The sequence below is a fragment of the Euleptes europaea genome, chromosome 18 (genome assembly GCF_029931775.1).
Source record: "Euleptes europaea isolate rEulEur1 chromosome 18, rEulEur1.hap1, whole genome shotgun sequence".
NCBI classification, from domain to species: Eukaryota; Metazoa; Chordata; class Lepidosauria; order Squamata; family Sphaerodactylidae; genus Euleptes; species Euleptes europaea.
In genome coordinates, this window is record NC_079329.1 from 3,752,544 (window position 1) to 3,767,021 (window position 14,478).

Sequence of the window (14,478 nt, forward strand, 5' to 3'; positions counted from 1 at the left end):
GGTTGGAGGAGAAATCCCCACTAATAAAAGACACTCAGGTAGGTGAGCAGGCAAAGTGAGCTGGGGATGGCTTCCCTGTCGTGTGGGGCGGTGGCTTCTCTATGGGGAAGAGCAGGGGGTAGGGGGCACACATAATCCAGGGCACCACCCAATCCCACATCCCCCTCACAACCTCATGCTGGCAGTGCATGTTGACCGCCCACCCCCCACCCTAGGCCAGCATGTTGGAGGAAGAGTTTCCTGAAGCTAACTGATGATGTAGATTTAAAAATAAGTGGGGGAGGGATGGTGGCTCAGTGGCTGAGCATATGCTTGGCATGCAGAAGGTCCCAGGTTCCATCCCTGGCATCTCCAGTTAAAAGGATTAGGTAGGAAGCGACATGAAAGACCTCTGCCTGAGACCCTGGAGAGCCACTGCCAGTCTGAGTAGACAATAATGACTTTGATGGACCAAAAGGTCTGACTCAGTGTAAGGCAGTGTTCATTCGTGTTCACATGTGATGTCTTGGCCATCTCATGATGTCATCACTGTCACCCCCTCTCCTTTATCCAAGGAGCAACAGGAGGGTCGCTTCCTCCACAGTCCGGGGGTGGGTCAGGTCTACTTCTGTGGTAATTGACACCCTGTGGGCCCCTTCTTGCGTATCAGGAAGAAGCTGGCACAGCGGCTGCAGGAGGCGGAGGAGGCCATGGAGGCCGTGAACGCCAAGTGCTCCTCGCTGGAGAAGACCAAGCACCGTCTGCAGAATGAGATCGAAGACCTCATGGTGGACGTGGAGCGTTCCAATGCGGCTGCGGCTGCCCTTGACAAGAAGCAGAGGAACTTTGATAAGGTGAGGGACTCGGTCAGAAGGAAAAAGTGACAGGAGGAAGAAAAAAGGGAGCAAAGTCCACAAAGGTGGGCGAGCAACATCGGTCTTTTATGCATAGGAGTTTTACCTGAGGTTCATTGCTGGCTGGACCCACACTTTCCTGTTGGGAGTCTACGCACCAGCAGTCTCCAAGCTCAAATCAGGAAGTATTTGAATCCTCGCCCCTTGAAATGCTGCTTTGTAATTGGCTGTAGTGAGAGAAAAGTTCCCTCCCTTCAAACCCAATTGCCCCATAAAAAAAACATTTTAAGAACATAAAACAAAAAATGGAGCAATCTGAAAAGAAAGCGGGGAGGAAGGTATACAAGCCTCGGTTTTAAAAAGCCTTTCTTACTCTAAGAGCTCCCAGGAAGCAGGAAGTATTTGAATCCCCGCCTCTGGACATCCTGCTTTGTAATTGGCTGTGAGCCAAACTAAGCTTGCGTGTCGCGCACTTTGCCTTATGGGTGGGGATTTCACCCAGGCTGAGCTCAGGGGAGAGGGAAGAATCGGGTTAACAGAGGAACGGGAAGTCCCAGGATTTGTGTGGGCTGGCAGCGAGGTAATCTCTAATGGACGGAAAACTCATGCGTAACTCCAAGGAACAACCGAGACAGACCGGGGGTGAACTTGAGTGAAAGTACCCATGCATAAACGCCATTGTCTGGAAAAAGAGGAGAGATTCTCCAGTTCAGTTTCTCCTGTCCCTTCTCCCCTCCGCTCCCTTCAGATCCTCGCTGAGTGGAAACAGAAGTTTGAGGAGTCCCAATTAGAACTGGAGGCATCGCAGAAAGAGTCCCGGGCACTCAGCACCGAGCTCTTCAAGCTGAAGAATGCCTACGAGGAGTCGCTGGAACATTTGGAGACCTTAAGAAGAGAGAACAAGAACTTGCAGGGTGAGTTGGGCAGGAATGGGAAGAAAGCAACCCTCTCCTGAATCTTCAGGGGGCCCTGACCCTGCTTGTCGGGCCCATCCCTCCTTGGCACTCATGCTTCCCAACTGAGCATGAGCCGAGTCTCCTCCTTCCTCTCTCCATGCAGAGGAGATCTCTGACCTCACTGAACAGTTGAGCGAAGGAGGAAAAAACATGCACGAGCTGGAGAAAGTGCGGAAGCAACTGGATGCTGAGAAGATGGAGCTGCAAGCCGCCCTGGAAGAGGCAGAGGTGAGCAATGCACAGATTCCTGCTCCCAGCCTCCCCTCAACACCCCGCTCGGCCTGTCCCTCTTTCCTTTTCTTCCCCAGTTCTCTCCTTCTCTGGCCCTGGCTGTGCCATGCATTTAAACCAGTTTAATTGCCGTAACTCTGCAGGCCTCTCTGGAGCACGAGGAAGGCAAGATCCTCCGGGCCCAGCTGGAGTTCAACCAGATCAAGGCCGACATCGAACGCAAGCTGGCCGAGAAGGACGAGGAGATGGAGCAGGTCAAGCGGAACCACTTGCGGGTTGTGGAGTCCCTGCAGGCTTCCCTGGACGCCGAGATGCGCAACCGCAACGAAGCGCTGAGGGTCAAGAAGAAGATGGAGGGCGACCTCAACGAGATGGAGATCCAGCTCAGCCAAGCCAATCGGATGGCCGCCGACGCCCAGAAACACCTCAAGATCACCCAAGCTCACCTCAAAGTAATGCAGCTCGAGGCTTTGGCCTAAGCCAGGAGTGTCAAACTCATTTGTTACGAGGGCTGGACATGTCATAAATGTCACCTGGTTGGGCCAGGCCATGCCTCGCGTGCCCAGATCAGCTGTGTCGCGGGCCAGATAAGAGCTCTCAAGGGGCTGGATCCAGCCTGTGGGCCATATGTTTAACACCCCTGGCCTTAGCTGTGGGTGGGGCAGGGGGATGTTAAAGGGGCAGGTTCACACAATCATTTAGATGAGAGGACTATGGGAAAGGCTACACCTACCTCTGGAAGGTGGGCCTAAAAGCTCTTGTCCCCGTAGCTCTGTTCTACCCGCTTGAATGTTTTCCCTTGCTCAGGATAGCCAAATCCAACTGGACGACACCCTGAGAGCCAACGAGGACCTGAAGGAGAACATCGCCATCGTGGAGAGGCGGAACTCTCTGGTGCAGGCCGAGCTGGAAGAGCTCCGCAGCGTGGTGGAGCAGACAGAGCGTGCCCGGAAGCTGGCCGAGCAAGAGCTGATCGAGACCAGCGAGAGAGTCCAGCTCCTCCATTCCCAGGTGAAAAGGGACCTTCCTATGCCACTTCTAACCAGGTTGTTATTTAGGCAGATTCCTGGAGGAGAGGTCTGTCGATGGCCACTAGCCATGGTGACTAAAGGGAACTTCTATGGTCAGAGGTGGTAATCCTCTGATTCCGTCTGAAAGAAGTCAATGAATTTGTGCTTTAGTGCAGTAACATCAGCAAGGTTAACGCTTGCCCAAAACTGGAAGGAAAATATAATCCCAAAGAAGGAGGAGTGGCTGAATAAGCTGACAGTGTATCCTTCTGAGTAAACTAACCTGTCTGTTACACAGCCAAAAGTCTGAAAAGTTTGGGAAATTGTTTGGGGTTTTTTGTCTAGAATGTGCGGTTAGTTTGAGCATGTATATTTTGATGTAGATGTATTTAGTAATTTGTTTCAGATCCTTGTTTTTATTTGGCTTGTTTTAATAACGTATTTTTTAAAAAACAAGCTTATTCCCCTTCATTTCTTTTGAGTGTGGGTCTGTATCCCAACCCCAGGATGCAAAGACCCTTTATGCAGGGACGTTTCCCCGCGGTCACCCCTGCCGACTGCTTTGGGGTCCCTTTTGATTACGTGTGCCTTTTCCGCCCATCAGAGGTCACCTCGCTCTCCCCGCGTGTTTTGCCTGCATTTTCCAGATGCTGTTTTGTCCAGAATCTGGAAAACATGGGCTAAACACACGGGGAGAGCGAGGTGACCTTTGACGGGCAGGAAAGGCACACATAATCAAAAGGAAGCCCTGAAGCAGTCAGCGGGGTTGACTGCGGGGAAATGTCCCTGCATAAAAGGCCGTAGCATTAAGATCTCAGTAATTAATACCCCATAATGCACGTGTTTTCTCCTTGTTAACAGAAAGATGCTTTTGCTAGCTACAAGGGCTGCCACGTGTATTAGTGATTTGGGTAACTTATCTAAGACAAATGTGGTAAGTTCACAACTGAAGTGATGTCTGAGCGAGGGACACCACACCACAAATATGTTGTATTGCCTCGTTTCTGTCTGCTGCCACCGCAACTTGCAGATGTTCTGACTCCTTCCTGCGTCTTCACAGAACACCAGCCTGATCAACCAGAAGAAGAAGATGGAGGCTGACCTGACCCAGCTTCAGTCTGAGATGGAGGAGGCTGTTCAGGAATGCAGGAATGCTGAGGAGAAGGCCAAGAAAGCCATCACTGATGTGCGTGAAAAGGAGGTTTATTTATCGCTGTAGAAACTTCCTACCCTGCTTTTCTGTCCTCGTCCGGGCCACCAAGGCTGCTAACAGATGGAAAACATACGTCACAAAAACACCTCTTTAAAAACCATGAAACCCAACCAAAAACAGAATGTCCCCAGGGAAAGTTCCTCACCCTGAACTGAGTGGCTTAACCTCTCAGAGCCATCTTCCCCGCCTCACGGTCTTCTCAGCATGGCTGCAGTGGTTAAGAACCGTTTGATTCCCTGCTCCTCCACATGAAGCCTGCTGGGTGACCTTGGGCTAGTCACAGTTCTCTCTGAACTCTCTCAGGCCCACCTACCTGGGAGCCAGCGTGGTCTAGTGGTTAAGAGCGGTGGTTTGGAGGGGTGGACTCTGATCTGGAAAACTGGGTCGGTTTCCCCACTCCTCCACATGGAGCCAGATGGGTGACCTTGGGCTAGTCTCTCTCAGCCCTACCTACCTCACAGGGTGTCTGTTGTGGGGAGGGGAAGGGAAGGTGATTGTAAGCCTGTTTTATACTTCTTTAAGTGGTAGAGAAAGTCGGCATAAAAAACCCCACTCTTCTTCTTCTACCTCACAAGATGTCTGTTGTGGGGAGAGGAAGGGGGGGTGATTGTAAGCCGGTTTGATTCTCCTTAAAAGGTAGAGAAAGTCAGCATATAAAAACCAACTCTTCTTCTTCTTCATTCTTCCCAAAATGACTAAGGAAGGAATAGCTGAAATTATTTTGAGGGAAACAATACCTGAGCAGATTCTCCTGCCTCAGAAATCTGAGGGTTTATTCTCCTCATCCTAAATTAACATCTCCCTCCCTTCCTCCCCTCAAACTGTCAGGCGGCCATGATGGCGGAGGAGCTGAAGAAGGAGCAGGACACCTGCGCACACCTGGAGCGGATGAAGAAGAACATGGAGCAGACCATCAAGGACCTGCAGATGCGTCTGGACGAGGCCGAGCAGCTGGCCCTCAAGGGCGGCAAGAAGCAGCTCCAGAAGCTGGAGGCCCGGGTGCGGGAGCTGGAGACCGAGCTGGAGCTGGAGCAGAAGCGCAATGGCGAGAACATCAAGGGGATGCGCAAGTGCGAGCGGCGCATCAAGGAGCTCACCTACCAGGTGCAACAGCTCAGACGTCATCTTTCCGGTTGGGCCTACCGAGTTGCGGCGGTCTGAGATAAGGATCTGTGTCGTCTGTGCACCAGGGCGGCACTCATGGCAGATCGGGATGTTAAAAGAGCTCTGGAGAAAGTGGAGCTGTGGGCCAAGCCTACCTTGTTATCATTGGTGCCGCAAGTCATGTGGCACCACAGCAGCTGCTTGGCTCGGCATGTCCCTGGCCACCAGGGACCCTCCACTGGGCAGCAACCCGCCAAGACCTTTCCCAGGTGAAAGTGCTGGTCCCTGGAAGTACTGTAAGGTCATGAGGTGGCTGGCCCCCTCCTCTGAGGGGAACAGAGAGAGGAGTGGGAACTACAGTGGTCCGTGGAGAGGGCCTTCTGTCAGTTTGGAGCCTTCTGTTGGTCAACGGGGCTGCCAAAAGATCTGGGTGGGAAATTTCACGCAAGCTTGAAACTTCAGAATTCGCAATTTCAGTGCAACGTTTTGAATTCCATTGCCAGATTTTTACTTTTGGAAGTTGACTGTGCAGGAGGCTTTAAACAAATCTAACACCCCCGAGGTCTAGCCTACGAATTTCAAGGCGGGTGGACAATTCGAATCCTTCTGACGTCCCAGTTGTTCTCAAACCCCTAAATCTAACTGCATTCTTGGAAACTGGAATGTTGAACGGTGTAGTTGTATTAGGAGACTATGAACTCATGCTTATCTGAAAGCTATCAAATCCCCCACCCCAAACCAAAAACAATTTTAGCGGCACCAGAGATTGATGGAAAGAGAATATATTCAGCTGCCTTATAGCAAGCCAACCCATTGGTCCATCTGACTCAGTATCCTTTATGTTGGTTGGTGGCAACTGTCCAGGGGAGCAGGCAGGGGGAGGGTCTTGCCCACCCCAGGTTTTCTGGGACTGGAGGTGCCGGGGACTGAAGCAGCGACCTTCCGCTTGCCAAACAGCATCTGCTGCTGAGCTCCAGCTCCTTCTGCAATGCAAAGCAAAGTGGTTTCCCTCACTCACCCGTCCCACTTTCCTTCCTCCGCAGACCGAGGAAGACAAGAAAAACTTGCTGAGGCTCCAAGATCTGGTGGACAAGCTGCAGATGAAAGTCAAAGCTTACAAGAGGCAGGCAGAAGAAGCGGTGAGTTCCTCTCCAGTGTGGTGTAGTGGTTAAGAGCGGTGGTTTGGAGCGGTGGACTCTGATCTGTAGAACCAGGTTCGATTCCTCACTCCTCCACATGAGCGGCGGAGGCTAATCTGGTGAACTGGATTTGTTTCCCCACTCCTCCACATGAAGCCAGCTGGGTGACCTTGGGCTAGTCACAGCTCTCTCAGCCCCACCTACCTCCCAGAGTCTCTGTTGTAGGGAAGGGAAGGTGATTGTAAGCCGGTTTGATTCTGCCTTAAGTGGTAGAGAAAGTCAGCATATAAAAACCAACTCTTCTTCTTCCTCCTCTCTGGCACAATTGTTTTCCTGATCAGGAGTGATTGTGGCAGAGATTCCAGCAGTAAGGTCAAACCTCAGCTCCTCAGCAAATCAAGAGCAGCTTTGCTAAACCCGAGCTGCTAATCTGCTTGAGATTTCTGGTCATCCACTACAAGCGAAGCTAGGAACTCTCTCTTTTACACACGGGTAGCAACACTAGCTCAAAGCCAGGTCTGGCATGCCCACCACGCAGCCCCTTAGTTGCTTTACACATGAACACACAAAGCTGCCTTCTACTGAATCAGACCCTTGGTCCATCAAAGTCAGTATTGTCTACTCAGGCCGGCAGCGGCTCTCCAGGGTCTCAGGCAGGGGTCTTTCCCATCACCTACTTGCCTAGTCCCTTTAACTGGAGAGGCCAGGGATTGAACCTGGGGCCTTCTGCATGCTAAGCAGACGCTCTGCCACTGAGCCACGGCCCCTCCCCTTTAAAAAGGTCAACCTTTGCTAAACCTCAGCAACTGACTGTTGGGTCACTCCTTGCAAGACCTTAAGCTGCCTTACACGATACAGCCTTGCTGAACCTGAGCTGCAAAGTATTCTTAGGCCCTTCACACAGTCCCTACCCGTTCTTTGCTGAAATCATAGCAGCGGGTAGCTTGGCGGATTAACTCTTAGGTGTTTTTTACTCAGTCCCCCCCCCCAATAAGCAGAACAAGGACTTCCCTCTCTTTGCCACTCATACAGCAACAGGGGCATCTCCAAGCCCCCTCCCCAGCTACGATGAGAAAGTCCCACTCGCCTCATATACACCCCCCTTGCTTTCCATGAAGCGGCCTTCTACTGAATCAGACCCTTGGTCCATCAAGGCCCGTATTGTCTACTGTGACTAGCAGCGACTCTCTGGGGTCTCTGGCAGAGGTCCTTCACATCACGTGTAACCTGATCCTTACTGGGGATGCTGGGGATCGAACTTGGAGCCTTCTGCACGCCAAGTGGATGCTCTACCCCTGAGCCGCAGCCCCTCCCGTTCTCTCTCCCCTAGGAGGAGCAGGCTAACACCAACCTGGCCAAGTTCCGGAAGGTTCAGCATGAGCTGGAGGAGGCCGAGGAGCGGGCCGACATCGCGGAGTCCCAGGTCAACAAGCTGAAGGCCAAGACCCGCGACGTGGGAGGAAAGGTGAGCGCCGTGGCTCGGAGGTTGGAGGGGGGAAAGTGGGGAGACGTGGTGGGACTAGTGGGCAGCAGAATTCGACAGCATGAGGAGCCCTTCTTGGGAGAGGTCCCAGAACCAAGGGGATGACCAGAGCGGAGGGACTGTGCCGTTTGTGGCTTCCTTTCTCTTTGTGCTTCTGCCAGCACTCTGCCCCTCCACACCTTCCTCTTTCCCCTCTGAAGTGGGAGGCCAGCCTCTCTCTACAGCACTGGTTCCCAACCTGGGGTCCGTGGACCCCCAGGGGTCCACGAGAACTAAATTAAGGTCCGCGAAACAAAGTTACAAAACCCATAATAAATTAATATTTTCAATTAAAAGTTCTCTATTATAAAAATATATATTCAAATATTATTCTAAGTTTAATGTTTAACTAACAGTTATGATTAAAGTTTATTTTCAAATTCTTGGAATTTTTATTTTGAACCTTGGGGTCCCTGCACCGAACAAAAAAGTCCTAGTGGTCCCTGGTCAAAAAAGGTTGGGAACCACTGCTCTACAGAGAGGGTGCGGCCATCCTTGAGCTGCTTCCTGGCAAAGATCAGCCTCTGCTGGTCAGGGGGGGATGCCCTCTTTGTCCCGGATCTTGGATTCGGTGGAAGACAGGTATGTTTGTGAGGGCACAGGCACTAGTCAGTAGGTGCCCACCAGCACCCGGTTTTCCATCAGACCCTGGAAACTCCCCTCTTGCCTACTCAGAATTTCTTGTTTCCATTGTGCTGACTCTCTTCTCTTTACATCTGAAATGCAAACTCCCTCCCACCCCATGGCTTCTTTCTTCTCTGTTTGCTGGTACCCTCTAAACCGCCAGACCCCATAAGAGCCTCCTTCTTTGGCCTCCCGTTTCTAAGATGCGGGGAAGGGGCAGGGTGCGGGTTTTGAAAGATGCAGTGTGGCTCAGTGGTTAGATTCCTCCACTCTTTTCCTTTCTTCTTCTACCTTCCAGAAACTTCACGAGGAAGAGTGAGCAGGCTGCGAATCGGCAACTGATCCAAAGCGTCTTCCCCACTCTCCTCTACTTCTCTTGAGTAGTATTTAGAATGAACGTAGTCTAATTAATAAAGCTGAACAGCAGATTTGATCTTCACAGTGCCTGTCCTCACCATACGCTTGCCAGACTGGGGTGGGCTGGCTCTGGGCTGGGAAATTCCAGGTTTGGGGGGTGGCAAGGTGTGGGGAGGGGCCTCAGCAGGGTGTGATGCCAAAGAATCCGCCCTCCAAAGCTGCTGTTCTCTCCCAAAGAACTGATCTCGGTAGCCCGGAGATCAGTAGAAATTCCAGATCTCCAGGCCCCACCTGGAACACACATGAAGCTGCCTTATACTGAATCAGACCCTCAGTCCATCAAAGTCAGTATTGTCTACTCAGACTGGCAGCAGCTCTCCAGGGTCTCAGGCAGAGGTCTTTCCCATCACCTACAGTCATGCTAGGAAAAGTTGAGGGCAGCAGGAAAAGAGGAAGACCCAGCAAGAGATGGATTGACTCAATAAAGGAAGCCACAGTCCTCAATTTGCAAACCCTGAGAAAGGCTGTCAAAGATAGGACATTTTGGAGGACACTGATTCATAGAGTCGCCATGAGTCGGAAGTGACTTGACGACACTTAACACACACACACACACACCTTCCTAGTCCCTTTAACTGGAGATGCTGCCGGGGATTGAACCTGCGGCCTTCTGCATGCCAAGCAGATGCCCTACCACTGAGCCACAGCCCCTCATATGAAGCTGGCTTATACTGAATCAGCCCCTCGGTCCATCAAAGTCAGTACTGTCTACTCAGACCAGCAGCGGCTCTCCAGGGTCTCAGGCAGGGGTCTTTCACATCACCTACTCGCCCGGCCCCTTTAAGTGGAGATGCCGGGGATTGAACCTGGGACCTTCTGCATGCCGAGCAGATGTTCTACCACTGAGCCACGGCCCCTCTCCACTGGAGATTGAGAACCCTATGCCACACCAGGTGTGTTCATCCATGCCATCCTACAGGTATCCTATTGGAGGCTGTTAGCCAACATTGGTATGTCTAGGGATTTCCTAACCCAGAAGCGAACAATTTTCTCACCTCGCCCTCCAGTGGCCAGACTGAAAAGTCAACATGGTGGCTTTACCATTGCAATATGGGTAGAGTTTATTTGCTGTGTTGCAGTGCAACCTGGTGGCTGATGTGAAAAACAGCAACCCGTTTCCTACAACTAAAAGGTAAAATGTAATCCCCCTGGGCAAGCACCAGGTCATTACTGACCCATGGGGTGATGTCACATCCCGACATTTCCTAGGCAGACTATGTTTTACAGGGTGGTTTGCCATTGCCTTCCCCAGTCGTCTACGCTGTACCCCCAGCAAGCTGGGTACTCATTTCACCGACCTCGGAAGGATAGAAGGCTGAGTCAACCTTGAGCTGGCTGCCTGAAACCGACTTCAGTCGGGATCGAACTTAGGTTGTGAGCAGAGCTTTTGACTGCAGTGCTGCAGGTTACCGCTCTGTGCCACGGGGCCCCTTTCTGCAATTAGAAATATATATATATATATATATATATATATATATATATATATATATATATATATATATATATACACACACACACACACACACACACACACACACACACACACACACACACACACACACACACACACATATATATATATTATTTAGAATATATACATTTAGAAATTAGAAATATATATATCCTTTAAGGCTCTGCAACGGAGAACACCCCTGACCTAGATGACCCAGGCTACCCTGATCTTGTCAGATCTGGGAATCTAAGCAGGGTTGGCCCTGGTTAGTACTTGGATGGGAGACCACAAAGGAAGTCCAGGGTCCCTGTGCAGAGGCAGGCAACGGCTAGCCACCTATGTCCCTCGCTTGCCTTGAAAAGTCTATGAGGTCACCATAAGTAGGCTGCGGACCAGATGACACTTTCCACCGCCCCAAACCATCTCACACACGTTAGAACACATGAAGCCACCTTCTACTGAATCAGAGACCCTTGCTCCATCAAAGTCCGTATTGTCTTCTCAGACTGGCAGTGGCTCTCCAGGGTCTCAGGCAGGGGTCTTTCACATCACCTACTTGCCCGGTCCCTTAAACTGGAGATGCCAGGGATTGAACCTGAGACCTTCTGCACGACCAGCAGATGCTCTACCACTGAGCCACAGCCCCTACCCATTGCCACTCCTTAGATGCCCAGCAGGAGGTGCCATTACATCTCAGAGCCAGCTGAACGCCACCCACAGTGCCAGGTGCCTTCCGAACCAATCGGAGGGAAGCCTGGGCCAAGAAACGCTGCTGGCGATTCCACCCCAACCCTGCAAAGATATGAAAACACAGAGATGCCATTCCTTCGCAGCCCTAGAGGGGGAGCCCTTTATTTATTGCCCCCCTCATCAAAGACGCAACCCCTGGGGCAGAGAGTACATGCTCACCACTCTTCTCCGCAGTCTGCCTCCCCTTCGCGCCTTTGCCACCCCTTCCCTGCCCCCACTCCCTCCCTGGCATGGATCTGCCGGTGCTTGTGCAAATGCCCCGAGGTCTTGAAGGCCTTGGGGCACTCGGGGCAGGCGTGGGGGCGCTCCCCGGTGTGGATTTTGACGTGGCGGCGGAGGAGGAAGGAGTAGGTGAAGGTCTTGCCGCAATCGGCGCAGAGGTAGGGCTTCTCCCCCGTGTGGACGCGCCGGTGCTCGGTGAGCTGGGAGGCGGTGATGTAGGCCTTCTGGCAGGTCTCGCACTTGTAGGGCTTCTCCCCCGTGTGGGTCAGGGCGTGCTTGGCCAGGACGGAGGAGCGCGAGAAGGTCTTCCCGCAGGGCTGGCAGCGGAAGGGCCGCTCGCCGGTGTGGATCCGCTGGTGCCGCAGGAGGTCCGAGGAGCGGAAGAAGTTCTTCCCGCAGTCCTCGCAGCGGAAGTTGCGCTCACCGGTGTGGAAGCGCTGGTGCTGGACGACGTCCCAGGGCCGTAGGAAGGTCTTCCCGCAGAGCGGGCAGCGGTGCTTCCGCTCGGCCCAGTGGATGCGCCGGTGCTGGGCCAGGTGGGAGGAGGACATGAAGGCCTTCCCGCACTGGCCGCAGGCGAAGGGGCGCTCGCCGGTGTGGGAGCGGGTGTGGTTCTCCAGCTGCACCGCCTGGGCAAAGCCCTTCCCGCACTCACCGCACTTGAAGGGCTTCTCCCCACTGTGCGTGATCTCGTGGCGCAGCAGGGCTGAGGAGCGGAAGAAGGCTTTGCCGCACAGCTTGCAGCCGAAGCCGCGCCCCTCGGGGTGCGAGCGCATGTGGTAGCGGAGGTCCCAGGAGCGGGGGAACTCCACCCCACAGTACTTGCACAGGTGAGCCAGGGGGCATCTGGGGGAGCTGGAGGGGAGTCTGGCTTCGGACATGCCCGGGGGATGCGGGGGGACTCCCCCCGGAGAGTTCAGCCCATGGTCAAGTCTGCAAAGGAGGAGGGAGGAAAAGGTTAACAGGGGACCCCCGGGACCATGAAGGTGGCCATCTTGAACACATGAAGCTGCCTTATACTGAATCAGTCCATCAGTCATTATTGTCTGCTCAAACTGGCAGCGGCTCTCCAGGGTCTTAGGCAGGGGTCTTTCACATCACTTACTTGCCTAGTCCCTTTAACTGGAGATGCCGGGGATCGAACCTGGGACCTTCTGCGTGCCAAGCAGATGCTCTACCACTGAGTCACCCCCCCCCATAAACCTGCCCCCTGAGGTTCGAACTCAGGACCTTCAGATTATGAGACTGGCGCGCTGCCTACTGCGCTAAGGAGGCTGCCACGCACTGTTATTATTAGGAATAATTTGTGACCTGCAGCTTTTCCTTCTCTGCAAATGCATAAGGGCATCTGCCCTGGGGGAGAATTTCCCCCTCCTGCTTTCTCCTCTGCCACACTCCGGCCCTTTGAGTCAGATAGCCCTTTCTACCCCATCGTATTTATTTCCCCCACATACCGCCCAAACCCACCTTCGGTTTCCCTGATTTCCAGCCGCCCCTAACCAACATCCCCTGCTCTTTCAGCAGTTTGAGTGATTGTGAGCATTCCATGGCCTATAACAAAAGTCTAGGAAGGGAGGGGAGATTTCTCTGTAAGCAGTAAAGTCTTCAGCAGATTACACCTTTCCCTGCCCCCTTTCTTTAGTGGTCTTTTGCCACTAAATATTGTGAGGGGCAAGCTGGGCAGCCCCTCTTTTCCCCACCCTCGGAGAGGGGGGCAATTCTGACACACACCTTGGGTTGCCATCCTCCAGGTGGCGGCTGGAGATCTCCTGCTATTACAATTGATCTCCAGCTGATAGAAATCAGGTCATCTGGGGGGGGGGGGGAAATGGTCACTTTGGCAGTTGGACTCTATGGCTCTGAAGTTCCTCCCTCCCTCCCCAAACCCCGACTTCCTCAGCCTCTGCCTCCCCAAAACAACAGGTATTCCACAACCCGGAGCTGGCAACCCTACACACACCCCACACATGGAGCAGAAAGGCAGGATAAAGGCTGGTTGGCTAAAGGGACCCCCCACCCCCGCTCCTCAACTGCTCAACGGTGCCATTAGTATGGGGGGATTAATTGCCTGCAGGGGGGGGGCAACAGAGAGCAAAGGGAAGGCCCTAAGGAGTGCTGAGACACAAATGCAAGCAGTGGGGGGGGGATCTTTGCAGCGGGGGGGGATCTTTGCAGCGGGGGGGGGTTTCCAGGTCAGCCAGGTTGGGGGGGGGGAGGAAAGAGACTGAGCCGCTGTGAATTTGGAGGGGTGCAATAATCACCCCCACCACCCCGTACATGATTCAAGGCAGATGCAGGAGGGGCTGGTGGAAGGGAGTTCCCTCGGTGGGGGTCAGAGAAATGGGGCGGGGGTGCATTGCGGGGGCCTTGGGAGACCCCCAAGCGCACGGGGCGAAAGGAACGGGGGGGCGGAGTTCTGCAGGAACGCAAGGTGGGGTGGGGAAAGCAGAAATGGGGGAGGGGGCTGCTCAGGGCTGGGGGGAGGAGACTTCTTCGTGGTGGCGCCGTCGGCACAAGGGATGGGGGGGCTGGGCTAGCAATGGGGGGAGGGCCCAGGTTTAGGCGTGGCGACCTTCGGGATCCTGCTTTTGGGCACGGGAGAAAAGACAGATGGACCCCACCCCCACCCCCCCGGAAAACCGGGAGCGTGGGAATGCAAAGAGGGAGGGCGCTCAGTGGTTAGAGCCGACCTGCTGGGGGGGGGAGGCCAGGGGGTGCATTCCCCCCACCCGGCCGCTCCTTACCTGCCGCCGGCTCGTGCTTCCGTCGCTCAAGCGGGGGGGGGGGGCTGGAGGAGGGGTCGCCGCTGCAGCGAAGCCGGCTCGTCCCCGCCGCCTCCTGCGTCACCGGGAGGAGCCCCGCCCCACAGGCCCCGCCTCCCTCCCCCCGTGACTATGGCCCTCCCCCCTCCTCCCCCTCCTCCCCCCTCCTCCTCCAGGGCACACCTGCCGCCCACCTTTCCATGCACGACTCTCCCTACTGGCTGCGCCCCCCCCCCCGCCTT

At 53.9% G+C, this 14,478-nt stretch overlaps 2 protein-coding genes and 1 non-coding gene across 5 annotated transcripts in view; 1 reads left to right on the forward strand and 2 right to left on the reverse strand.

Annotated features, from left to right (window-relative positions):
- Nucleotides 1-8,973, forward strand: part of LOC130489521 (myosin-7) — an 85,677-nt gene extending 76,704 nt beyond the window's left edge. For all 3 annotated transcript variants that reach the window (XM_056863268.1, XM_056863269.1, XM_056863267.1), the window contains 10 exons: nt 650-833; nt 1,582-1,747; nt 1,893-2,017; nt 2,164-2,472; nt 2,828-3,031; nt 4,091-4,216; nt 5,072-5,347; nt 6,391-6,486; nt 7,817-7,951; nt 8,931-8,973. In XM_056863268.1, coding sequence (XP_056719246.1) covers nt 650-833; nt 1,582-1,747; nt 1,893-2,017; nt 2,164-2,472; nt 2,828-3,031; nt 4,091-4,216; nt 5,072-5,347; nt 6,391-6,486; nt 7,817-7,951; nt 8,931-8,951 — 1,642 coding nt within the window. In that variant the 3' untranslated portion in view covers nt 8,952-8,973. The remainder of the gene's footprint in view (nt 1-649; nt 834-1,581; nt 1,748-1,892; nt 2,018-2,163; nt 2,473-2,827; nt 3,032-4,090; nt 4,217-5,071; nt 5,348-6,390; nt 6,487-7,816; nt 7,952-8,930) is intronic.
- On the reverse strand, nt 7,182-7,256 carry TRNAA-AGC (transfer RNA alanine (anticodon AGC)). Its single transcript has one exon. It is a non-coding gene; the product is annotated as a tRNA-Ala (tRNA).
- A 2,434-nt stretch (nt 8,974-11,407) lies between the features above and the next one.
- On the reverse strand, nt 11,408-12,355 carry LOC130489869 (zinc finger protein 239-like). Its single transcript, XM_056863664.1, has one exon. It carries the CDS (start codon nt 12,353-12,355, stop codon nt 11,408-11,410), a length of 948 nt encoding a protein of 315 aa, XP_056719642.1.
- Nucleotides 12,356-14,478: the final 2,123 nt, after the last annotated feature.

Excerpts from the sequence above, each read along its gene's own strand:
- LOC130489869 (XM_056863664.1), bottom strand. The coding sequence starts at position 12,355 with ATGTCCGAAGCCAGACTCCCCTCCAGCTCCCCCAGATGCCCCCTGGCT.